The following is a 27,877-nucleotide window of genomic DNA, read 5'->3' as shown; positions in this document are numbered from 1 at the left end:
CACTAACCTGACATATTTCTCTGGAACCTTCTTCTCCCTCAGACACCTCCAGACTTCTTGCCTTGGCACTCTATCGTATGCTTTCTCCAGATCAATAAATGCCAGATGTAGCTCCTGTTGTTTCTCTCAAAACTTTTCCATCATCTGCCGTAATAACCCAAAGATAGCATCTGTTGTTGATCTACCAGGCATGAAGCCAAATTGTTCCTTTGCAATCTCCACCTCCTTCTTCAATCTTCCATCAAGAACCCTTTCTAGGATTTTCATTGTGTGGGACATCAACTTTATTCCTCTGTAATTTTTACAGTCTTGTGCATCCCCTTTACCCTTGTAGATGGGGACAAGAGTACTCTCCCTCCATTCCTCGGGTATATTTTCCTGTTGGCAAACTTTCATGAACAGGTCCCACAGCAGGTCAATTCCCTCTTTCCCCAGTGCCTTCCATGCCTCCACTAGAATCCTGTCGAGGCCTACTGATTTTCCATTCCTCATTCTCTCCATGGCCTCCGTCACTTCCACTCTACTGATGTTCTGCACCATCCCCTCAGAAGGTTGTCCATCTTCTCTGTGAGTCTTTGCATTTTCCTCATTTAAAATCGCTCAAAGTATATTCTCCATCTGTTTCTTATGTCCACATCCCTCCATAATACTCTTCCTTCAGTGTTTTTGATATGCCTCACATGTAAGATGTCCTTTGCTGCTTTATTCCTACATTTCGCTAGTTGGTAAATTTTTCTCTGTCCTTCCTTTGTTTCTAATTGATCATACAGGTCTTGATATGCCATGGCCTTCGCCTGTGCCACAACTCTCTTGGCTTCTTGCTTTCTCTCTTTGTACACCTCTCTGTCCTCTTCCACTCTTGACTCATCCCACTTCTGCTTTGCCTTCCTCTTAGCTGTCACTGCCACTTGTATATTATTATTCCATCACCAACCCTCTTTCTGCTCTCTAATCTTTCCAGATGTCTCACCAAGCACCTCGATTGCACAGCTCAGGATTACTTTTGAATTATGTTTCCACCAATCTTGTACACTTTCCAGTCCATCTGAAATCCTCTCTGACACCTTCTCCCTAAAACAATTCCTCACACTCTCTTCTTTGAAGCGAAACCACTTAATTGTCTTCGTCCCATGGCTTCCAGAGGTTCTTATCTATGACCTTATTTTAAAGTCTGCACACAGCAGTCAGTGTTGCTGTGCCACTTGATCTGTTGGAATTACTTTACAATTTGTCATAACCTTAAGATGTTTTCTTCTAGTCAAAATGTAGTCCAGAACACGTTCCAGAACTCATCTTTTTCCTCTGCTGTACAGCCAACTTGCGGGGCATATACACATAATACGACCACCAGCTCTTCTCCAAGACCCAATTTCATTAACATGATCCTATCGTTCTTTTGTTCACTAATCCAAGTTGTTTATACATTTCTTCATCACCACCTTTCACATTCCCAGGCCTATAGCAACGTCCAACTAAATGTCTTCCTCTCAACTTCCAAGTTACACCACACTGCCTCATAACCATTGCCACTATTTATCCTTTTCATGTCTACCTTATGTGGACTTAATTCCCCTACTATCATCAGCAGCCCTCCCCTCCCCTCCCTTCCTGCCCTTTCTATCCTCACGAAAAATACTGTACCCTTCCATTTCTATTCCTGTTACGATATCATCTTCATTCAACCATGTTTCATTATTCCAATGATTTGGGAGCGAATAAGCTCAATCACTGAAACCGTTTCAATCCCTTTATTTCTGATACTTCTGGCATTTGTAAACAAATACAACAGTTCATTTTTAGGTCTATAGCCAGTCCTATCCAAGCCACATGTTGGTTGTGATTTCCCCACTATACCTGCCAAATCACCTTTATCACTGCTTACCACATATACCTGCTCAGTCTTCACTTCTCCACCCACATTACAATATACTCCATCTTCATACACACATTCACTGCTGTTATATCTTCTTTATCCTTCGTTATTGTTAAAATATTGTCTTATCTGTGCCATTGTTATAATATTTTTTTTTCCTTACTTTCTTCACTGATATAATATACTAATATACTTCCTTAAGAGTGCCTTACTCAACTCCACCTAGGAATGCTTTCTTTTCGGACACTGGCAAATTTATTTTTTATTGCTGCGCCAGCCAGAGTCCTATAATATGAGCTTATTCAAAATTCAGGGAATATTCCTAGGTTAATTGGCATTCATTCTAATATACACTAAATAGATACTGGTACTAATTGCAATCGTGGCCAATAATCTATTACTCAAACAGTTTCATGCAGTTCCCTCCAGCTATGGTTTTAAATTTTTACAAGTGGTAATTTGAATTCTCGAAATCAGGCATGAGTCAGGCATATACAACAAAACATGTTTATTGGAACAAATTACACTTTACAACTATAATTGGAATAGGATACTAAGCTTTTCAAAATCTCTTGCTAAGTTAGTTACTCAATGTTAATTTAACAAAACACTCACAGATCAAATTGTTAATCACACACAAACTATAAAACATTAAAACTAGCTAACTATGTTATTCTAAATCAAACTCCTATTGCATGCTACATTTAAAAACATTTTACAACCCGTTACTATTCTGGTATAGATCATCTACAAAATTACAAATTCACATAAAATCTCAGTCACATGCAGCTAAAATTTCACTCCTGACATTCCTTTGTTCAGCAGAATTACTCTATCTCAAAATACAAATCCTTATTATAGTCCACTATGAATTGTCCACTTAATATAACCTAACATTAAATTCTGTCTCATTCAAACATATAGTAAAGGTCTTTACATTACCCAATTGTTTTCCAAAGGTCTGTTAACGGTCACGCATTGTTCGGGTCCTCCTTCTATCGGTTGCTTCTGCAATAGGCTTATGACTACACCGTCCATTATACATTCTTCCGGACTCGAACTTCTCACTGCCCCGATACAGTGCTGTCTCTGCTCCTACTTGAGTGGGCCATCTGGCGACTGGCACAATTTCTGCGTAGGCCAATGATTCGCATGCTGCTCGTCATGGAATCTTGTTCGGCTTACTCAGAATGCCTGTCCGCTATCCGGCATTATGGGACCCTCTCGTTTGTCCCTACTCCGTCTGCTAGTCAGGAATCCTCGAGGTGAAGTCAGAAACAACCAGAAAAAAGCCTCGCATTATCGCGCGCATTGCCTTATATTTCGTCCCTTCTTTTCCACACGGCCCTTAGTTTTCATGCCCTCAAGATGATCCTCAAAGTCCTAGCTGCCGTTAGGTGCTGTATTCTAGGGAATCCAGTTTGCGTCATCTTCCTTGTACGTTGTAGCTTGCAGCATTACGGCTGATACGTGCGTATGTAACTCGACCTTTGCACTCGTACTCTTAACTTCTTTGGCGACTTATTAAGTTTAGGACAGCTTAATGGGACAAGATTATACTATTATTTCCTTATTACAAATTCATTAATCCGATAATCCTTCAGTTTAGTTTTCAACTACAAGATTTTTCTAGTGCGATTTACATGTTATTACACAACTTCCTATAGAGCATAAAATCAGAACTGTGTGCTGTTAACCAGGTATTATCTGAGTTAGCCAAATTCTTATGTTAGACTCTGAATGAATAATTTCTTAAAATTCGTCCATTCAGGATCTAACACTGCCACTTTCAACATTCACTCTCTCTATGCCATATAAAAATATAAATATGGATGTAAAGGTCAGAATATGTACATATAGATGTTAAAATATAAATATAAATATTTATATTTTGGAAAATTGGAAATGTAAATGTTAATCAGTACTTGGAAGCTACATGTAATATATGCAATGGAGAATGTAGGAATAAATTACCTCCTGGTAGGGTTAAAACAGACACACACAATTCAAAAATTCTGTATCAATTTTTAAGCGAAAAAATTTCCTTGATACATATGCATAAATTTTATGTAATTAAATTTCTAACATAAATATTCTGATTTTTCTTAAAAGAAAAAAATCATCTATCACCTAAGATACCATAACTTAAAGTGTTGCCTTGGTAGATCCTCCTACACCTGAAGGGCCAAACGTAATCCTTGCCAATTTTCTGTAAACAGTAAGAACCAGGACCACCAAATCTGATACTCAGCTTTCTTTTTTATCATAACTCAAAACACTATATATATTTGGTTGACATTTTAAATTAACTTTAAAGGTATATGATAATAGGAGACACAAGAATAACTTCTGGAACTGAAAGAATGGACTAAAAGATTGCTATTTAATATAACATTCTAAAAGACCAAAGAGAGAGAGAGAGAGATATTGGAAATGTGTGTTATTCTTGGATTTATACATATAACATCAATAAGATTACAGGCATCTTCAGAGAATAAGGAAATATAAACAGCCATTAATACACAAACAAAACAAAGTCTGAATTCCTCATCTTCAGAAAAAGCAAACAATGATACAGTTATTCTTCTTAGTAGATGAAGAAACATTTAAACAAATATCCCAATTCATGTATCTTGGCAACACATGATAATGAATGATGATGTCAAGGCAGAAATAAAAGCAAACTGGAAGTGATCATATTTTATTTTAAAACACTTGAAATGATCCAGACTGCTGTCACACAGAAAAATGATCTGCAAATCTGTAAAACTATAATAAATAAAGTACCCTCTTGGAGTGAATGGAAGACATTCCAAAACATGAGTTGATACATCAATGCTTTGAGAACAAAATGCTGAGAAAAATATGTGACTAGAAGAATGAAACAACAAGAGATTGCAAAATGAGAATTAATGAGTATATCTTAAATATGATCACTTCCAATTTGCTTTTATTCTGCCTTGAATTCAAGATTCATCATCACAAGATATCTGAATTGCGATATTTGTTTAAATGTTTCTTCATATACTAAGAAAAATAACTATAATTATGTGTGGATAGGCTTATGTGTTCATCAGACATGTTATGATAGGTTTCACGGTATAAAAGAACACGGTTAAGCAAATAACTATTTATTAACTTAAGGCTAATATTTCGCTGGTCTTATATCCAGCATCTTCAGAGCACACAACACAAAGTTTGTTACAAAGGCAAGACAACCACAATCCGGTGTAACAGTGGGGACAGTATAAGTGATTGCAGCGTGCAACACAAGACTAAAGTCCTAATATGGTGCCATCTAGGTTAAAAAAAAAAAAAAAAAATTCCAAGTTTTGAAATAGTAGACCAAATGATAAAAAATAAAAGTAATAAATATTAATTTGGTCTTAGGATGACTGTCTCCCAAATCTTTGGTAGATTTATACAGCCATACTTGTTAAGGTTTGGGGTATGTTTCAAGGCTTCTGTTGATTCCAGGAACAACCTCTCTGACTTGTAGAAGCTTCTGTGCATTACTTTTGTTTCTTTCCAATTGATCCTGTGTGCAGGGGTATCCAGAGCATGGTCTGCCAGACCCGACTTACCATAGCGAAAGTGTCGGATATATTTTTTGTGTTCACTGAGGCGGATGTCCACATTTCTTCCTGTCTGTCCGTAGTAGGCTTGATGGCAAGAACAGGGCACTTCATAGACACCAGGATGTGATAAAGGAGTGCATTTGTCCTTGGGTGAACGGATGAGAGTTGCTAATTTTTTATAAGGTTTAAATACTGTGCGTAATTGGTGTTTGTTAACCCAGACACATTGAATACATTTTTAGCACACCTAAATAGCCAGCATCCTAAAATCCACTTTACAATGGAACTAGAAGCCAATGACTGCCTGCCTTTCTTGGACACAATGATCACACGTCTTCCAGAAGGTACCTTATCATTTTCTGCTTACAGAAAACCCACACATACAGGGAGATACTTACACAAACAATCACACCATCACCCTTCTCAACAATATGGTATCTTAAAAACACTAACCCATAGAGCTAGAGCAATCTGTTCCAATGACAGTGCTCTCACTGCTGAACTTTCTCATCTACGTCAAACCTTCTTAAACAATGGTTATAATCCCCGTAAAATAGATAACATACTAAATGCTACCCATAAATCCCCTCTATCTACCACAGAAGACTACAACAAAACAATCACCATCCCATACATTAAAGGCACATCCGAAAAGATATCTAGGGTGCTTAACAAACACCAATTACGCACAGTATTTAAACCTTATAAAAAATTAGCAACTCTCATCCGTTCACCCAAGGACAAATGCACTCCTTTATCACATCCTGGTGTCTATGAAGTGCCCTGTTCTTGCCATCAAGCCTACTACGGACAGACAGGAAGAAATGTGGACATCCGCCTCAGTGAACACAAAAAATATATCCGACACTTTCGCTATGGTAAGTCGGGTCTGGCAGACCATGCTCTGGATACCCCTGCACACAGGATCAATTGGAAAGAAACAAAAGTAATGCACAGAAGCTTCTACAAGTCAGAGAGGTTGTTCCTGGAATCAACAGAAGCCTTGAAACATACCCCAAACCTTAACAAGTATGGCTGTATAAATCTACCAAAGATTTGGGAGACAGTCATCCTAAGACCAAATTAATATTTATTACTTTTATTTTTTATCATTTGGTCTACTATTTCAAAACTTGGAATTTTTTATTTTTTTTTTTTTAACCTAGATGGCGCCATATTAGGACTTTAGTCTTGTGTTGCACGCTGCAATCACTTATACTGTCCCCACTGTTACACCGGATTGTGGTTGTCTTGCCTTTGTAACAAACTTTGTGTTGTGTGCTCTGAAGATGCTGGATATAAGACCAGCGAAATATTAGCCTTAAGTTAATAAATAGTTATTTGCTTAACCGTGTTCTTTTATACTGTGAAACCTATCATAACATAACTATAATTGTCGTTCGCTTTTTCTAAAGATGAGAAATTCAGACTTTTTTTTTAATGTGAATGTGAAAAAAAATGCCTAAACCATTTTATTCATATGCAAAATCAAAGCTATCATATAAAATGGTTTAGGTATTTCATGAGAAGTAAAGAAAGTATTCTGGAGAGAAAAAATGCACTAAACTAATTGTGACTAAATCAAGAGACCATCCTCAAAGACTGAGGAATAACTTCAGAATTGTCCAGGTAGAGTTAAGAACCTATGATGAAAAACAGATTTACAGAAAAAAAAAAAACACCTTTGTTGAAAGAGAAATTCAAGATTGAAATTGATCTGGCATTTTTTAATATACATAGAAACAAGATTAAAAATATCATAATGAACTGGGTCATTTTAAAAAGGTAAATGAGGGTATAAAATCAGTAACCAATGCACTGTAGAGTAAACAATCCATCAGTTATTGAACACTTTTTTGAATTTCTTAAGCGGAAATAATGTTAAAGATAATAATTACCTTTATATTGTCTACACAAGGAAAATAATTCCATCATAATTAATTTACTTACTGAATTTGCTGTGATGAACATATTCCATGGCATCAGTGTACCAATTCCGTGCAACATCAGAATTAAGAATACTAAATTCAATCTGCAACACATAATAAAGGTTACATTAATAGATAGGGGGATGTAACTGTATCAAACAAAGTAGAAAATTCACTTTTAAAAAGTAACCATTTGTGTGTACACAGCCACATAAGCATATTTGTTATATACAGGCATGACCAGTGAAGATAACCATGTCTATTCATTAAAACCAAGCAGCTATGGCAGTAAAGTAACACCACTACTGAACATTAGACTTCTGGAAAAAAAGCAGCACATCATGATGCGTGCCTCTTGGTCATGACAATGCAAGCCAGTGCAGTTAAAGTCTAGGACATGTTTCCTGGCATTTGAGTTCTATTGATATCAGAAAAGTAAAATAAATTAAACTTGCCAAAAAATTATTTTCTTGTTTATTCCTTTATCCAAGTATACCAACAAAGTTTGCACATGAAGTATCTTCATGACTAGGCTACTTGTATATAGAGACTAAATGATTTCCCACTAACTGTCTTAGTATTCCATAATGCAAAGCACACATTCTTATGGAAGTGCATAATGCTATTCATTATGGCCACTGCCCAGATTGGTTTCGACATTTACTGAGATCTCATCAGTGGGAGCCAGACCCCAGAAAAGACACTAAGATTGAAGTAATGTAGAAGTCATATATTTCCCATATAATATTAGCAAAAACATGTATCACCTTACTATTAAAATATCCTGAATGTGAGACAGTTGTAGAAAGTTTTTTTTTTTTTCACTTGGTTATAGGTTAAATTAAACTTGCCAAGAATGACTTATTAATTTAACTTATAACCATATGAAAAATACTTTCTATAACTATTTCTGATTCAGATTATTTTCATCAGAATCATCTTAGAATCATTTTAGAATCATCAGAATGTGATGAAACGAGATTTCTGTGATGGGGAACTGCTACCATCACATCTGACAGAAGTTTACAAATTTAAGGTGATACACATTTTTGCTGCTTGCATAAGAGAAATACATGACTTCTGCATTACTTCAATATTAGTATCTTTTCTGGATCTAGCTCCCACAGATGAGATCTCAGTAAATGTCAAAACCAGTCTGAGTACAGGAGTCATTTAGCCTCTATATGTAGCCTAAGTTGTGAAGATACATCACGGACAAACCTTGTTTTTGCATGCACTTGGATAAAAGAATAGACAAGAACATAATTTCTTGGTGCGTTTAATTTAACTTATAACCAAGTAAACAAAAAAAAAAACTTTATAAGCTAATCAGAAAAGTAGGAGTCGAGTGGTACTTTCTACATGAACATCGCTGCAAACTGCTCACTCACTCATGGTGATGGTCAACCGCCGCATATGACGATGTTGCAACAGGATAACACACCATATCACAAGCTACATGTCATCCAAGAATATTTAAAGGAATATGATAGTCCTTGATTTACCTTGATGGTTAATCTCTCTTTCCTTGTCTCAGAATCATCAGAATGTGATGAAACGAGATTTCTATGATGGGGAACTGCTACCATCACATCTGACAGACTTTACAAATTTATTATGTGCATCTGGAGCATGAGAAGTTCCTAGAGTATCAGAACAGATTGTGTTAAGTTTCAAAAGAATTTGAATGTCATCCCATCCCAGCAGATTGTTCTGAAATCTCATGGCAATCCAATACATTACAGGTACTGTACATGGTGTTCATTTCTATTAGGTAAACAGTGAATTGTTATACTTAGCAAACTGTTATGTTGCATGTAAATTACAAATAAAAGAGAAAACATTAAATAGAAGGAAAATGACACTTCTACTCCATCAAATCTAACAATATTAATAATCTCCAATCAAATTAAGGTAAAATTGAAATGTTCAATACCTTTAAGTATCTTTTAACACTATGATCCTTGGCTCCTTGACAATTTTCACCCATGAAAAACAATTTATTTTAATTTGAAATCTTAAAAAATCTTACTAATTGATTTCACAAAATGTTATAGCATTTTGTGAAATCAAAATTGTTTTCACAAAATTTTTGGACAATAATAAAAAACAATTAAATTTACTTATTAAGTTTCTCATAGTGTACCATCACTGATGCTATAGTTCAATGAATTACTGCTAGAATTCAACTCTAATAAGTGTCACAGCAGCTCTCACTGCCAGATCCAATACATGGGAATGCTTCACATGATTAACTCTGGTAAACTGTTTTAGTACACTTTGGCAAGTCTTTGTCCTTATGGTCAAGTGACAATATCAAGAACATTAGCAGAACAGGTAACTTGCTATCAGAAATCTCAAAATTACTATGTTTGCCTCAAAGTCATCAAGTCTGTCTTTTTCAAATTCTGCATCAGTGTTGTCTGGTTTTTTTACTTTCTTTCTGTCTCAGTTAAATGGTTAGAATTTTGCTTCACAGCATGACAACAGTATTGAAACAATACTAAATAATCTAGTACATTACTTTCACTTTCACATGGTAAACACAAGAACAATAACTAAGAGTCAGTCTATTTTTAGAAAATAAAATCCAGGAAGACAGGGTAGATGCATCGAGTAAGCAATAATTCAGCATTTGCCACATAGAGATACAATTAATACAAGCTATAGTGAGTATCCCTTCCTCTGGCCACTTTTCCAGCTATCTCGGTAATGTGGTTGAGGTCAGAAAAATTCTGGCCTTTGGGACATAAACACCTCTCTAGTAGGCTTGTTTTATGGCCTAGGTTCAGAGAGTTAGCAACCTTTACACCTTTCACATAAATAACTTGGATAATAAACTATAAGCTTATTATAAAAAATACATTTATTAAACTTACTAAAATTTCATTGGTTTTCTACCCAGCATCTTCACAGCACAATATAACTGTGACAAGAACACAGTACTGAACTAAATAAATATGGAAAACAATTCCAATTGTACCTGAAATTAATATTCCTTACATGGTGCCCTCTAAGGGCTGGATAACCATAAGTTAATTTGGGGAAGGCTATCAGGTCTCATCATGATGGTTTCTCAGATCTCTGGCAAATTAATGCAACTATACTTGTTGAATTTGAAAGAGTGCTTCATAGCCGATGCTGATTCAAAAAACAATGTCTCAGACCTTTAATGATTTCTATGTAGTATCGATGTTTACCTCCATTTAATCCTATGTGAAGGAGTATCCAGAGCATGGCCAACCAATCCTGACTTGCCACACAGATGATCACAAATGTAATTTTTGTGTTCTTCAAGATGGACGTTAACTGATCTACCAGTTTTTCCAATGTATGCTAAACTACAGGCACAGGAACTTTATACAATCCAGGATGTGTATGAGGATGAAATTGATCTTGAGAAGAATGGATGAAGGTAGCTAGTTGAATGAAAGGTTCGGAAAGTGGCATGGGGATCATATTTGCAGAGAACTTCAACTATTTTTTCTCTATGTAGCCTTAATATATGGGATAAGAATGATTTTGCTGTGATTCTGTGTGTTGGTTGCAGGAGGGATTGGGATGCATGCAGTATCTTATCTATTTTATATAGACTGTAGCCATTGGCTAAAAAACTGTTGCAAAGGTCCTTGTGTCATTTGAGCAAATAGCCATGGTTCAGTGAGTAATTGTTTTTAGGATGCCGTACTATTGGGAAGGGTGGTAGTGTGATTGCTTATGTAAGTACCTTCCTGCATGAATGGGTTTTCTGTAAATAGAAAACAATAATGAGCCATTAGGAAGTCATGTCACTAGTGTATCTAGAAAGGGGAGACAATTGTTACTTTCCTTTTCATGGGTGGAGTTTATTTTAGGATGTTGGCTATTTAAGATGCACTAAAAATGGATCCAATGTGCCTGGACCATGGGGCTAAACAGCAAACACATTATCAGCATAGCACAGCCAAACTATTGGTTTAAGTGTGACTGTGCTGATGCTTGGCTTTCAAAATGTTCTATATGAAAGTTAGCTGATGGAGTGGGAGGGGGGGGGGAACCCACTGCAGTCCCATCTAGCTGTTTGTATATCTTTTTTTCCTCATAAGAAATAATCTGAATACGTGGTGAATCTGAAAATAGTTCGATTATGTTGGGGGGTGGGGGGGGTGGCTTAATCAGATCTCTGTCAAAGGTAATTAATTAATCAAGTAATATTAAAATAACCATGTCAAAACCTGTCAAGGTTAAATTTTTTATTCATCATCATCATCATCATCTTCCTTATACCCTCTTTTACCTTGCGGTGTCGAGGGTCCATTGATCATCGGACCTCACTCTGTTTACAGGATAAGGTGGTCAGCCTTATGCCCCGGTGTATCCTATGGCCTGTAGTGTTAAGTGCCCGGTGTATCCTATGGCCTGTAGTGTTAAGTTTTTCATCCTGCTTTGCAGGATGAAAAACCCCAGAATAAACTAGGGAAAAAACCCTGCTGTCCACACCCAAGACTGGCTAACTTGGCTATGGCTGAGGAAGATCCTTCAGCTCCTCACGTCACCGATGGGAATCGAACCTAGGACACTCCTTCCCCAGGCATATGGTTGCAAAGCGCATAGCCACTAGGTTAACCGCACGAACCTAAATTTTTTATTAGTGTTTTAAAGTGTAAAGACTGTTTGATAGACAAAAGTTTCCTGTAAGAGGGGAATGATTTGGATAGATGTTGAGCCAGTTTGTAGATGAGATTATTTATGCTGTCTACTACTACTATTGGACAAAGAAGGGGGAGAGAGAGGAGGGATTAGGTTTATGAATTTTAGGGATCCCGTATATCTGGTGTGGTTCGACATGATATGGTTTAAGCTTTTTTGTAATCTCTTTGGGCCAATATGTAACTTTTTTTTTAAAGAATTTATACACTTTTTTTTCTTTTGGGATCCCAATCTATAATCCAATAAATTAGTAGAGTCTTAAGGAGAAGACCCATTTTTCTGTTGTTATCTGCTTGGTCCATAATAGAAAACCTGCCAATTATTAGTAAGTTTAATAAATGAATTTTTTTTCTCTCTTTTGGTGTTGAAGCTCCATTATGAATAATCAATAGCACATAAGCCTTTCTATACATATTCTTGTATTACAAACAGAGCAATATATAAATAAACAGTTCTTAATCACTATTAATTTCAATTGCTCCATTACAGATTATAAATCTGGAGTAAAAAAAAAAAAATCCTGCAATTTAATGAATAACAAACTGAGTTATTATTATGTAAATACTACATAACCTAAGAAATTTATCTGATTTTTTCACTAAGCAATATATAACTCATTATTTTGTCCACTTTTTGGTGCACTGTATTCTGTAGAGAAGCACTCCTACCACATAGGCACTTATACCAAAAATAATACAGGAAAACTGTTAAAATTACATCAATATATACATTCAGAATTATTTATTTCCATCTAAAAAAAAAATTCAATTAATGTATAAAAACTTACTAAGAACTGTAATCACTATAACTATTAGTCACTATTCACTAGGAAAAAAAAAATAACCTTTACCTTTGTTATGATAATTCTACTGAGCTGGTGTGCAATACTTCTGATAATCTGCATATTCCATTAAAGAAATGAATTACTCAAAATAAAAATGACACCTGCTGCCTACCTATCTGGTATACTATCCAGCTGTGGTCTTGTTTCTTGAGGAGATTCCAGAACATCAGACAATACTCCTTGATTTTGCAATTTTTGTTCATTAGCCAGCAAAGTTTGTGGAATAGAAACTCTATGTGGAGGTTGGGGAGATCCTTCTACTGTAAGTTCCTCCATGGAAGCCAATGGAATACGGTCAGTATTTTGTGCCATGATGGACAGAGATTAATGAAAACTACAGCATTAAAGGTAAAAAGCAAGATGCATTTCTCACTTTCTTCTGTAGTATTATGTTATAGCATATTATTTTCACAACAGCTAAACAGTATTAGGACATACTGTGTGATTCTTCTACACATTTCCTCTGAATTTTTGATTCTTACATACTACTATAACATTTTAACAAATTATTTTACTTTCTTCAGCTCTGCACATGATTGCCTTGAAGTCATATAACTTACTTCGTGTTCAGTTTATCCAATTTATCCATATACTGTAATTCACTGTTGCTTCTTCCATCCTTGGCACAGATTCAAAATAAATTTCAACAAGAGAAAGCATAACCTAATGGATGACCTTCACTTTAATCATTCATTTGACATTATTTCCCAATACTACTGCAACAAATACAGTTGAAAAAGTTATTCATCTGACATGAAAAATTATAAATTAGAAAACTATTCAACAGAAATAACTTTTGAGAGACAGGAGGGGAAGAGAGAGAGAGAGAGAGAGAGGAAGATAGAGAGAGAGAGAGGAAACCTGAATGTAGACTGTGGATAAGTAGAATGGCTGACAGATCAGAGCGGAGGATGCTGGGATGGATCAATAACCTGACTAAGCACAGTGCCAAAGCTATGGAGTTTAAACAGAAATACTGTATGCTAAATACTTTGAATGATTTTTCTTTACATAGGATAATTCAGACAAGGGAAAAAAAAAAAAAAATATATATATATATATATATATTTACATATAAATACACACATATCCCCCCATTTCAATTTGACTAAAAGATATGAAAAGCATATCATAATATATATTTACTGAAATTTGGAAAGAAAATAAATTAATTTCAATTAATTTACAAAATGCATCTTTTATGCTATACATAACTAATCACTACTCTATTTGAAAAAAGTAAATTGCTAATTAAGAAATTGAGAAATGCTAATTAACTGCTAAATTAAGTAAAAAAAATCCAGTTAAAGACATACTTTAATACATTTTAAAATAATGAACTTTGAAAATGGAATGAGACATATGCTGAAAAAAAAAAAAGTAATCAAACACAGGCCACTAAAATGTTAAAAACTATAAAATATACCAAATGATTAAAAACAGAATGTTAATTATTCACATAATAGAAAGAGGTGTACATCATGACATCAAAATGATTTATCACAAGGGTGAACATCACTCTCCATCAATGTAATTATCAATACTCAAAATACTTGGAAGGAGATACATCACATATTTTAGGGAAATGATGCAGCCATTATAAGTTTTTTCATAAACAGAAAAACCTCAAAATGCTTAACCACCATTTCTACTTATAAGATAAATAATCAATACTTTCAACTTTATGTTTAAAAATACTGGAATAAATGTATATATCTCAGTACAAAAAAAAAGGACCTTCCTATATGTCCAACATAATTTAGAAGTGACAACTACACAGGAATCCTTAAAATATCAAACACTTAAAGAAAATCAACATGAAACTAATCACTAAGATTAGTATAATTTGTAATATATAACTTAACAAGAAATTACACTGTTTTCATTTTTATTTTAATTAAGCATAAGTTGCTCTTCATATCCCAAAATGCACATTCCCTTCTTGGGCATATATAATGCTATACATTATAGTGAATCATTATCCAGAATGTTTTGATCTCTATTGTAGTTTCATCTGTAGCAGCTATCTCAATGAAAAAGTGATATTTTCTATATATAAAAAGAAAAATGGTATATCACCATATTATTACAATATTGTAGATAGCTACAGACAAAATTTTTGCTGACTTGGAAAGAATATTATACTTCACAAGAAATCATAGTACTGTTTTATAATAGAGTATAATGCATATTAAAAATACCTTAAATACAGTGTGCTAATGCATCAGAAGACTTGATGGGAAGTCCACCTTTCTCTGTCTCTCTATGTTTGCTGTTGGCTTGAATGGCTGAAGATATATGACTTCCACTCTAAGCAACAATGAGTTCAAAACCCAAGGCAAACATGGCATTGGCAAACATGGATAGAGGGCGAGAGAAGTATGAATAAAATAATAAGAATGGGGAGTATGAAAAGGTTGAATGATTCTGAAGTTTTAGGAGATAGTCTCAATTGGGAGGATGAATGGCAAACAAGAATGGCTGACTTACAGAGAGAGATAGATGAGCTGAAAGAGTAGGTGGAATGTCTGAGAATGAGATGAGAAGTGTGAAAGATGAAATTAAGCGAATGGAAGAGACAAATGCAAGGCAAATCAGAGGAGTGAGAGAGAGTTATGGGAATGAGAGAAGAGGAACAATAGTAGAGGAGAGGGATTGAGAGAAAGTTATGGGAATGGCAGAAGAAGAGAGAATAGGAACAGTATAAGAGAGGGAATGAGAGAGAGTTATGGGAGTGATAGAAGAGGAGAGAATGGGAACAGTAGAAGAGAGGGAATGATAGAAGAGTGAGAATAGGATAAGTGGAAGAGAGGGAATGAGTGCCAGATATAGGAATGATAGAAGAGGAAAGAATGGAAACAGCAGGAGAGAAGGAATGAGAGGAATGCAAGGGAGAACAGGGACTAGAGATAGAGTGAAGGCAGGTAAGTAGGGGAACACAGAGAGAAATGTTACAAGAGAGAGAGAGTGAGGAATGCATGTGAGCAATCGAGGAATATGGTGGTAAGAGGTGTAATGTATGGGGACTCTATGATCTGTGGTGTTCAAGATAGGATGCGTGAGGAGTGTTTACCAGGAGGAACGATAGAAAGTGTGGCTATGGCAATTAAGAGAGATGAAAGGGTAGGTGAGATGATTGTGATGGTGGGAACAAATGAGTGGTGGTGTAAATAGGACAGCGAGAGATATGAGATACTTGCTTGAGGCTGTACAAAAGAAGACACAGAGAGGAAAGATAGTGTGTATGTTGCCTAGGTATGATAATGTCGAGCTGAGCAGAAGAGCAGTGATATTGAATGGCATAATAATGAGAATGTGTCAGAAGAGAGGATATGAATATGTGGATGCTTGGAGTGCGTTTGAGAGCAGAGAGGAATGTATGCGAGAGACCGCCTGCATTTGAATGAGGAAGGATGTAGGTGTCTGGAGAGATTGCTGTTCTGAACGAGTCAGTGTATCCCAGTGTAGGAGGTAGCAGGGGGTGGCCTCGTGTGGGAATGGGTACTTGGGAGAAGGGGGATGACATCAGGTAATGCTGAGCCCAGTGGAGTCTAGGGGGGATAATGCTGGGTATAGAAACAATGGCATTTTGATGCTTTATACCAATGCCAGGAGTATTCGGAATAAGGGAGAGGAATTGGTGGTACTGACAGCATCAGCCTGGCCAAAGATTATTGGGATCACAAAGACGTGGTGGACAGAAGAGGATATAATAACAGAAATAGAAATTGATGGGTACAGCATTTTTCGGCAGGATAGGAAGGGAAAGCATGATGGTGGAGTACTTCTTATGATAAGTGACGACCTATGTCCTCTAAGATTGGAGGCTTTCGAAGGCTGTGACACTAATGATTTTGAAAGCATATGGTGTGAGGTGGGAAAAACAGGATATTTAGTGGGGTGTTGCTAGAGGCCAAGGAGCACAGAGCTTGGGGACCAGGAGATGTTGAGACAGTTGAGCATGGCAAGTGCAAGAATAATGATTGTTATGGGAGATTTTAACTACATCAGTATAGATTGGGGAAAGGAAGATGATTGTAGCAATAAGGGAATGGAATTTCTAGAATTCTTGAAGGACAAATGTCTTAGGCAACATGTAACAGAGGGAACAAGAGGTTCAAGAGTTTTGGATTTGGTTATAGCATCAGAAGAGCTGATAATAATTGAGATGACATCTCTCCCACCAGTTGGAAAGAGTGACCATATGGTTTTGACTTGGAAAATGAATTGACATGCAAGAGTATCAAAGAGACAGGAACGTATGTGGAATTATAAAGCAGGTGATTATAATAGTCTTACACGTCAACTTGGGGAAGTTTCATGGAGGAAGGCTATGGAAGAGATATAAGGAGACAGGTGAAGAGAAGATGCATGAAGAATATAAGACAGGCCAGAAGAGTGACTAGTATGGTAAGGAAGGTGAAACCGGAATATGAGAAAAGATTGGCCCTTAGATCCAAGGAAAATCCTAGGGAATTTTTTAGCTATGTGGCCAGTAGGAGGAGAAATGACTGTGGAAGAATGGCATTGTGGGATAAAAATGGGAATAGAGTGACTGATGCAGAGGACATAGTGGAATTGTTCAATGAACACTTTATTGGAGTATTTCATCCTGGAGGAGTCAATATGAATACTGGAGGGTTAGAGCAGGTTCGAGATTTAGAGGTGCAGGAGGAGAGTGTGTTCCACATACTGAGTACTCTGGATGTTAGTAAAGCTGTGGGACTGCAAGGTATTTCACCATGAGTTTTGAGAGAATGTGCTAAGGAACTGACAGTGCCCTTGACCTGGCTTTTCAATGAAAGTCTGGCTGCGGGAAAGGTGCCCATGGAATGTAAGGAAGGTAAGATAGTGCCATTGCATAAGGGCAGTAGCAGACTGGAAGTGTCTAATTATAGGCAAGTTTGTGTGTCATCAGTAGTTAGTAAGATCTTGGAGAAAGTAGTCAGGGACCATATACAGCATTGGGCAGATGAGGGTAATGTTATCAGTGAGAGTCAACATGGATTTGTGAAGGGGGGGCTCTTGTTTTAGCAATATGCTAGCCTTTTATGATAAAGTTACAAGTGCATTAGATGAGGGAAAGGCATATACTGCCATTTTCTTAGACTTAGCAAAGGCATTTGACAGGGTGCCACATGATAAGCTGATATTCAAGTTGCAGCACATGGGTCTGGATTCAGGATTGGCTGTTCGATATTCGGTTGTTTGCGGATGATGCGAAGCTGGGAAGGGTTATTAGTAATAGTGCAGATGTGATAACCCTGCAAGAGGATTTGAATAAGCTAGATAGATGGGCAAATGAATCGGGGTGTCGTTTTAATGCACCAAAATGTAAGGTCTTGAGGTTTGGGAGACATCAATGGGACGCTGCATACTCTATGGGAGGAGTTAAACTGGAGGAAGGAGGAGAGACAAGAGATCTGGATTTGATGATTGAGAGAAACCTGAAATTTAGGGGGCATATTGCAAAGGTAGTGAAGGTAATGCAGAGGATTGCTGCAATCATGAGAAGGACACTGACCTGCAGAGATAAAACGGTTATCATTCCATTGTATAAGACTCTGATCAGACTACACTTAGACTATTGTTCTCAGATCTGCTCCCCAGGATTTGAAGGGGATAAATTAACTGTGGAAAGGGTACAAAGGCAGATAAAAATGATGGTGTCAGGACTGTACAATGTTAGTTATGAGGATCGGCTGAGGGAGTGTGAACTGTAGAGTTTGGTGGATAGAAGAAGGAGGGGGTGATATGATTGAGACTTTAAAACTGTTGAGAGGAGGTTACAGGGTTGATGCTGGGGAGTTCTTTCGCTTGGTTGAACAGCAGGAAGGAGTCATGACAAGGGGCCATCCCTTAAAGTTACGAAAGGAAACTGTGAGAAAGAGGGTGAGGAGTGGTTTATTTGCATGGAGGGTGGCTGAACCATGGAATGCATTGCCTGATGGAGTGGTGAGAGCAAGAACGGTCAATGCATTTAAGGAGTGGTATGAGAGACTTTGTGTTTCCTAGGAGGGGCCTCCCTCGATGAATCTTGAAAGACTTGAAAGGACCTCCCACAATGAGTCTTTTGACTCCATGGAGGCCTGAATAATAATAATAATAATAATAATAATAATAATAATAAAATATAGGAATAATTAAACTTATTTATTTCTCTGTGTTGTATTTATTCCATTAAATTTAATTATGAGTTTAAACCAGCATCTAAGCCTAATGCATGTGAATAGAACTTTAAGGTTGTGCTATTTCAGCACCGCAAATATTTTACCTGTGATATTTTTGACATGCAGTGGAATGACCACACATCTGCAGTTTTTGTTTTCTTGATTGTTGGCAGAGTTAGTTTCTGTAGGATGTTATTAAGAGTTTAACCCTTTTTTTACACAGATCTTTCTCTCTGGAGCCATTTCTGTTCTTTGTCACTATCACTTAATATGTTACATGTGGCTTATGATATATCTTTTCTGGGCAGAATTATGGTGAGAAATGGAATATAAATATCAAGCAGTGTTTATTATTATTATTATATTTTTATTTTGTATAACATTTGTTAAGCTGTTAAAATGTTAATGGCATCATGGCAAACAACTGAATATTTCCTTTCAGATTATTTCCTATATCATTTAAATACAAATTAAACAACAATGGTCCTCACAGCATGCCACTAATCACCTGTTTTGACCTCGATTCTGCCCCTCCATATACTACTTTTTGATATCTGTTCAGTGGTCATCCTCTTATCTACTTAACCAGTGTCATATCCATCCCCGTTTGTTCTAATTTGCATAAGAGATTTCCATGTGGAATTCTGTCAAATGCCTTTGCAAAATCCAGCAAAATCATTGTGTAGCTATTTCCTTTATTGAACTCAGCTGTGACTCTATTACAAAAAGTTAGTAAATTACCAAGGCATGATCGACTCTTCGCAAAGCAATGCTGCCCTTCATACAGCATCATAGTTTTATCCACCAATTCTTGAATTCTCTTTTTGATCAATTTGTCCAGTACTTTTACCACCAGACCTGAGATACTAATTAGTATCTCAGGTCTGGTATTAAATAGTCTATAATCTGTTACTGCAGTCTTAGAATCTCTCTTATGCAAGGGAATTATTTTGCCCTCTTTCCACTCCCTTGGAACTCTACCATAGCTGAGACTTAAAGAGTGTAGTCAGAGGCATTGCCAGTTCCGTTGCGCATTTTTGCAAAGGATATCTGCCTATCGCAATGGAAACACTAGCTGATATTCCATCTAATCCCACAGCTGTATTTACATTGAGCTTCTGAAAAACCTAAGAACCTCCAATTCATCCACTTCTGTTCCCACATTAGTGTCTGTCACATATGTTAAAGCAGTAACTTCACTAGGATGATATATCCTTGCAAAGTGGTCACTCAGTAACTCAACTATTTTATCAGTTTCTGTCCCTCCTGACCACCATCATTCATTAAAATTAATCTTACATAGTCATTCTTCCTTTAATTGCCACACAATGGAAGAACTCTTTGGAATTTCCTTTGGCCTGCTTGGTTAGATTCTTCTCAATCTGATTTTTCCATCTTTGTCAAGTTGTTCACTTTTCTTGCCTTTGCATTGTAGTGTTCATGAGTTTGCTGGTCATCTTTCTCTTTATATATCTTCCATGGCATTTTCTTCTTCTACAGCCTGTGCTTAATGATATTACTCATCCATCTAACTCCTGTCAGATTAACCCTCCTTAACTTAGGTCATCATCATGCCTATCAATGATTTAGGCCTAGAGTGGCCTGTTCCGGCCTTAGAAGTCATCTTTGAATTTCTTTAGAGGATGTCCTTTCTTTTTCCATATGGTTCGTAATTTAAGGCTTGTGTTGGTAATCTTTCTGTTTCCATTCTTTCAATGGGTTCCATCCATTTGTGTTTTTTTTTTAAATTTTTCTATTACTGATTCCATTTAATTCTTTCATAATTTCTTTATTTTTTTTGTGATCAGATAGAGTATACTTTGCAGTTTTTCTCATAAACTTCATTTCAGCTGTTATTAATCTTTGTTTGTCTTTTTGTTTTATTATCCAGATTTCACTTCCATACAATAGGGCTGGTAAGGCTAATGTATTTAAAGGACAAGAATCAGTAAGAACTAAAATATTAATAGATAACAAGATTTTAGAACAGGTGAATTCATTTAACCACCTAGGATGTATGATTACACATGAAAATGAAAAAGATATAAACCTAAAAATTGCAAAATATTTAAAAATAACAGGTGTAATACACTATATTTAAACCAAACCAGACTAAAAGTATACAATACATTAGCCCTTACCTTAGGTATACAATTTAATATTGCTTCCTCTAGAAGACCCTTAACTATCTCTCATTCCTGACTAACATCCTTACCCTGAAGTGTTTTATGCCATGGCACATATTTTAGCTTCTTTCTAACATGCCTTGTAGTTCCACATATGCCCTTTCCTGACAGAATATTCCACATATTGTACAATCTCCCAAACCAAGACTACATGGTCACTATCACCAAATGGAGGCAATGTGGTCACCTTGGTTATTGATAGCTCTTCTGCTCCTATGACCAAGTCTAATACTCACACCGCTCAACCCCCATTGCATTCTGCTTCAAGTACTTATCTCGAAGCAGGTGTATAAATTCCATTTCCTTCCTGCCATGTGATCTTTCTTCCTTCCAGTCTATCTCCATAGTTGAAATATCCCATAATAATTACTTGACCTTTACTCATTGTACTAATTTGCCAATGCATGTCTTCTAGATCGTCTGTGGAGCTCCAGAGCCTATAGCAACAACTGACTGTATATTTTGTCTTACTGGCCTTAATCTCATACCAGACTGTTTCAAATGAACAGCCACCCTCCCAAATTGTTGGCAATGCAAGTTTTTCCACCTATCTCCTTTTTTTTTTTTTTTGGCTGCAATCATCTGCTATCATCACCAGTACCCCTCCCCCATTTGCTATATCTTCCCTGAAAATACTGAACCCTTCACATTCTATTCCCATAACTATATCATCTGCTGCTAGACAAATCTCATTAATGCATATAACATTTGCCGAAACTGCACTAACCAATGCTAAAAACTCCCTCTTGTTATTTCTGGCATCAGTATATAGATATTGCACATACCTTTAGGTCCTCACCCACTTTTACTTCTGAATTGACTACCATATTCAAAATTTTTGCTTGAGAGACTGGATTCCTCACTTGGTCATTCTCATATTCACTCACTTAGTAGGTGCCTTCACAGACACTGACTTAATTCCACCTTAATTACTTCTGAATTTGTGCTTCAGCATACTCAGTAAACAAAGCTCTCTCTATAAATAATGTGATAAATTAAATTACACGATAACCACAGTAATTGATTTTAATGAAATGAAAGTACAGATAGTTCGTATTGAAAATAATAGTATATCATCAGTGTGTAGAAACAAGCAATCAAAGGAACCATATGTACATACAGCAGTCGGTGGTTTACCAATTAAAAATTGTTGCCACATGCTAGAAATTAGAATTAATAAATAATATTATTAAAAATATAATTTTAAAAAAAAACTATTTTTGATGGTTACATAAGATAAGGATCTCCCAAACTTTTGAGAGAGAATCGTTCTGATTCAGATTTGGCTGATGTAAAAGGGGTTTGCAACTTTCTTTGAAAAGGCATTCATATTTAAACCTGTATCTATGGAGAAGATGAGCTTTATCCCACTGGATACTGTGTTTAATGTCAATACTATGCTGTGCCAGACCAGACTTTTGAGGTTTCATGTATTTGATATAATATTGATGTTCATTAATTCTTTTTTCTACAGAATGGCCTGTTGGTTCAAAGTATGTTAGATTACATTTGCACGTTATCTGGTAAATACCAGCTAATGATAGAGGCGCCAGTTTGTCTTTTGTACATGGGAACAGATGAGAAATATTGTTGATCTGAAAATATGTGGGAATGAGATGATACTTCTTCAAAATTCTACCAATTTCGGTTCCGAGATGCCAGAAATATACAGGATTGAAACCCTGCGGTCTGCTGAAGAATCCTGAGGTGTTGGAACATAGGAGTCAATTATCTGCTGGATTTGGTCAGGGTTTTTTAACCATTAAATTCCATTAATGTTTTGCTAGTGAGAAGTTCTTGTTGTAAACTTGAGGGAGAGCAGCACACCTAATGTGTTCAATTAATTAAAGACTTGATAACACCAATTTTTGAGAGGTGTGATGAGCAGACTTTTGATGAATGTATCTGCCAGTAAAGGTAGGTTTTTGATAAACACTGGTTGATAAATTACCAGAGGATGTCCAAGAATGGTAAACTACCAGCCTTTTCTTTTTCCATGGTGAACTGAATGCATGGGAGAAGGCTATTAATCTGTTGTAGGAAAGTGGTAAGTTCATTTTCAGAATGATGCCAAATAGCAAAGACATCATCATCACCATAATAAAACCAATGAGAGGGTTGGGGATGAATGGATGAGAAAAAGGTATCTTCTAGATCAGGGGTCTCCAAACTACAGCCTGCAGGTCAGATGCAGTCTGCAATATGATTTTATCTGGCCTGCCAATTGGACTAATTTTTCAATAAGAATCCGCAAAAAATAAACACCGGGTGTTGATAGATTTCAAATGCATTAATTAAAATTGTGTTCAAAATATATTCCTGAATAGCAAAAAGTAACCGTAATCCAAGTTACGGTCTTTCTGACTGTAAAAGGTCGGTTAAAATGGACTAACGAAGGAAAAAAATTTGAATTTTACAAGCAAAACATTAATGGAATTGGAATTAATGGAAATTTGCTTGTAATTTTATCTCTATTTTTGGGACAACATATCTTTGCGAACAAACTTTTCCCCGAATGAAATATATCAAGTTAAAATACAGGTCAAATTTATCTGATGAACATTTGAAATCGCTACTTGTAATTAGCACTTCAAAATTTGAACCTGAGTTTAATAAGATTTTAAAAACACAAACACAGTTACATCATTCACATTAATGGTTTAATTTGTGATAAAAATATGAGAATTTGATGATAGTGTTCGTTGTCATTAATATACGATAATTTAATCTCACATACTCTGTAATCAGTTTTTATCTGCTTTCAATAAAACTCATATTATTATTATTATTATTTCGGGTGACTCCAGGAGTCCTTAGACTCATTAAGGGAGGACTTAAACATCATGTCCACACAACTATGCGATTACATTCTCACAGTATCTATCATACCTTGTCTTGAACTTGTTCACCGTCATAGCACCCACAACAGACTCTGGCAGCTTATTCCACTCATTTACCACTCTAAAAGTAAAGAACCCAGCTCTAACACCCCTGATAACCACACTCTTGCCCAGCTTCCATAGGTGTCCCCTAGTTCTCCCACCACCAGTCCTGATCTCAAAAATATCCTCTGAATTAATCCTATAGAATCCCTTTAGCAATTTGAATGTCTCAATCATATCTCCCCTCCTCTGCCTATCAACTAGTTTCTGCAACCACAAATCTTCAACCTGTTCTCATATGGTTCATTCCATAGACCTGTTATCATCCTAGTCACTCGCCTCTGGATCCTCTCCACCTCCTCCCCATCAAGAAGGAACCGAGGTGACCAAATCTGGGCACAGTAATCGAGATGAGGTCTTATCAAGGCTCGGTACAGAGGTACAATAACTTGCTTGTCTCTGCTCGTCAAGGTATTTTTCAACAACCAAGTGAGTTGATGAGCTGATTTAGCTACTTTTGCAGTGTGCCCCCTAAACTTCATCCCTTATCCACCAACACTCCCAAGTCCCTGGCCTCATCAATCTCTTGGAGTACAGTTCCACCAATGTGGTATACTGCTGCTAATCTTTTCACCCCAGATATATCTAGTTCTAGAATTTTTTTTTTTTACTACAGCCTGCTACAGTGCTAAAGTACCCAATGTGGCCCTCACGGCAAAAAGTTTGGAGACCACTGTTCTAGATGGTTCAAAAAATAGTTTGCCAAAGATGGAGACAGAGAAGGTACCCATGGCAGTACCTTCAACTTGTCTACAGATCTTGTTTTTCCAGCTGAAATATCCTGACTGTATAACAAATTAAAAAATGCAATATCAGGAGGATAATCATCAAACAATAAATTAACGTGTCAGATAATGGAATGTTGGTAAAGAGGGAAACAATGTCAAAGCTGACTAACAAATCTGACTCTTGGATATTGAATATCCTTGATTTTCTCAAGAAAATGTGTTGAATTTTTGATGAATGATCTGGATTGTCCAGTGTGGGGAGTTAATAAACGTGACAGAAATTTAGCAATTCTATAGGTGGGAGAGTCAAGACATTCACGAGAGGCTAATATTGTGAATTTCTACACCCAGAGAACATGATTTAGTCACTCTTTCATTAAGTACTGCAATGATCATTGAGTCTCAATAGATAATTTTCTCCTTAACTTGTTTTTTGTTTGTTTGTTTGGTCAGTCTTTATTATTCCTTCGGACCACCTGCTTCATTCTTTTTTCAGCCCTGCTAATTCTCTTGCTGCTACTGCAATTTTTCGATTTCGTACTTTGTCCTATGAAGGATAACGTTCAAGCATGTAATTTTTTTATTGATGTTCATTTTGTTTTCCTCTATTTCTGCAGCTGCATGTTTGACATAAATAGCATTGTTTTCCATCCTACCATCAGTACAGTCCGCTATTAATATTTGCTGCATTCTTGTCGCCTAAGAGACGTTTACTTCTGAAACACTCAATACACACTTTCCCTCTCTCTCTCTCTCTCTAGCTTCAATTTCCTTCCACATATCATTAAATTTTCTTCACGAATACATTTCACACATACTGCACTGAATAAAATCCTGCAAATTCAAATCGCTTGACAATGTGGTCTTTGTCGGCATTGTTCATCCACGCATTGGTGCCATGCCGACAATATCGTATTTAAACAAAAAAAAAGTATCTTTGCTGACAAACTAACTAGCTCAATCAATCCCACACCTGTTTAAAACAAAAACTACAATAAGTTAACCTAATATTCTCAAATAAAATATGAAAAAGTTACTTATCCTTATATTATGCACATACAATAAGCCACCAATTGTCTAATCTGGCAGAATCAAGGCTTTCTAACAGGGAGTTGATGGGCTTAATGTTGATAATTGGGAGTATAATTTCAACCCCATAGGTGAAAAAAACTTTCACAATAGACTCCAGGCTTTGGCCTATATTCAACCCATTCCTAAAAAAGGTGACAAATCGATGCCATCTAACTACTGCCCTATCTAAAGTGATGGAGAAAACCATCAATTCTCAACTCCTACTGTACCTCGAAGGTACCCAGCTATTAAGCGATCACCAGTATGGATTCCATCGATGCCAATCAACAGGTGACGTCCTCTCATATATCATCCATCTCTGGACAAATAGAAATATCTGGCAAATCCCAAGTAGTTGCACTTGATATCTCTAAAGCCTTTGACCGGGTCTGGCACAAAGGCTTACTAAACAAACTTTCATCATTTGGACTGTCTCAGGACTTCTGCAGAGGGATTGCTAGCTTTCTGTCTGGTAGACGGCTCCCTATCCTCTCACCATCCAACTAATGCTGGGGTTCCATGAGGTTCAGTTCTCTCACCAACCCTCTTCTTCTGTATATCAATGACCTACTTCAGTTGACCTCCAACCCAATACACAGTTTTGCAGATGACAGCACACTGCACTCCTCCCTTTCATTTGATAAACCTTACCCTACACAACTCACTTCAACCCACAGAACATCAACCACAACTTCCCTTAATTTGGACCTCCAAGCCATCCTCCAATGGGGCTCAGATAACCTCGTCAACTTCAATGCTAGTAAAACCCATCTCAGTCTTATTTCCCACAAAAAAGAACCACTTCCCCTAGTATTATTTTTGATAACACTCAAATTCCCAGACAAGATGAAATTTCTCTTCTCAGAATTACCTTGACATCAGGTCTCTCCTGGCATAAACACATCACAACCATTGAATGTTCAGCTTCCAAAAAACTAGGATTTCTCTTTCGCTCAAGATGTTACTTCACCTCAAAACAGCTGTTAACCTTATACAAATCACAAATCTGCCCAACAATCGAATACTGTTCTCACATTTGGAGTGAGGCTCCTAAAGGCTCCCTCAAAATGCTTGACTCAATACAGAGGAGAGCAATTAGATTGATAAATGATCTCTTACCAACTCACTCCCTCCACTTTCACACAGACATTTAGTCTCTACAATTTGTATATTCTATAAATATTTCCATGATAAATGTTCATATTTCCATGATAACAGCATCAATAATTCTCCCACTCTGTACTAAGACCACTGGAACACATACAGCTGCCACCCAATATCCTTGCACAGTACAACTCGAAACACACAGAACAAGTTTCTTTTCCTCCTCCTTCATCCCTGCTACTGCTGTACTGTGGAAGTCTTTCCCCAATGTATTTCCCAGGGAATACAATATACAAGCTTTTAAATCAAATGTGAACAAGTTTCTCCTTTCCCATCCCACTACTCATGTACGGTACTATAGGTTGACCAGCCAACCTCTCGTATATGGGCCCAACATAAAAAAATTTAAAAAATCCTATCTGCAGAAGTTGTAAACCTACACTGGCTACAGGATAGATAATTTAGAAAATAGGCTGACAGATAAACCAAACACAGAACTTTTTCAAGCTACTTCAGCACTCCACTAAGCAAGGTATGACATTCTCATCAGGGGATGAAATTCTTTTACCACAAAAAACTGCAGATGAAGAAATAAGAATCTTATTGTAAAGAAAATATGTTTTTTAAGCCACTTCATGCTTCCATAATCATCTGCAACTTAAACATTTTCACAGATATTCATGATATTGGGAAATTTAAACCCACAGTCAGTTAGGAGCAATGTTATTCCCTCAACCCTCAAGCTGTCTGTATGGTTGAGCATA

At 36.5% G+C, this 27,877-nt stretch overlaps 1 protein-coding gene across 4 annotated transcripts in view; it reads right to left on the bottom strand.

Moving 5' to 3' along the window:
• The window catches only part of Ent2 (Equilibrative nucleoside transporter 2), a 419,356-nt gene that overhangs the window by 297,928 nt on the left and 93,551 nt on the right, over positions 1–27,877 (bottom strand). For 3 of the 4 annotated variants that reach the window (XM_090410153.1, XM_090410162.1, XM_090410178.1), the window contains one exon: positions 7,402–7,483. In XM_090410153.1, coding sequence (XP_090266279.1) covers positions 7,402–7,483 — 82 coding nt within the window. Of the gene's footprint in view, positions 1–7,401; positions 7,484–13,024; positions 13,785–27,877 lie in introns of those variants that run through there. The other variant, XM_090410170.1, reaches the window with a different exon arrangement.

Source organism: Typopeltis vanoorti, chromosome 2, assembly GCF_054136105.1.
Source record: "Typopeltis vanoorti isolate ZY-2024b chromosome 2, IOZ_Tvanoo_1.0, whole genome shotgun sequence".
In the NCBI taxonomy this organism is placed as follows: Eukaryota; Metazoa; Arthropoda; class Arachnida; order Uropygi; family Thelyphonidae; genus Typopeltis; species Typopeltis vanoorti.
The sequence above is the reverse complement of the archived record's forward strand: the minus strand, read 5'-3'. Positions and strand labels throughout refer to the sequence as shown.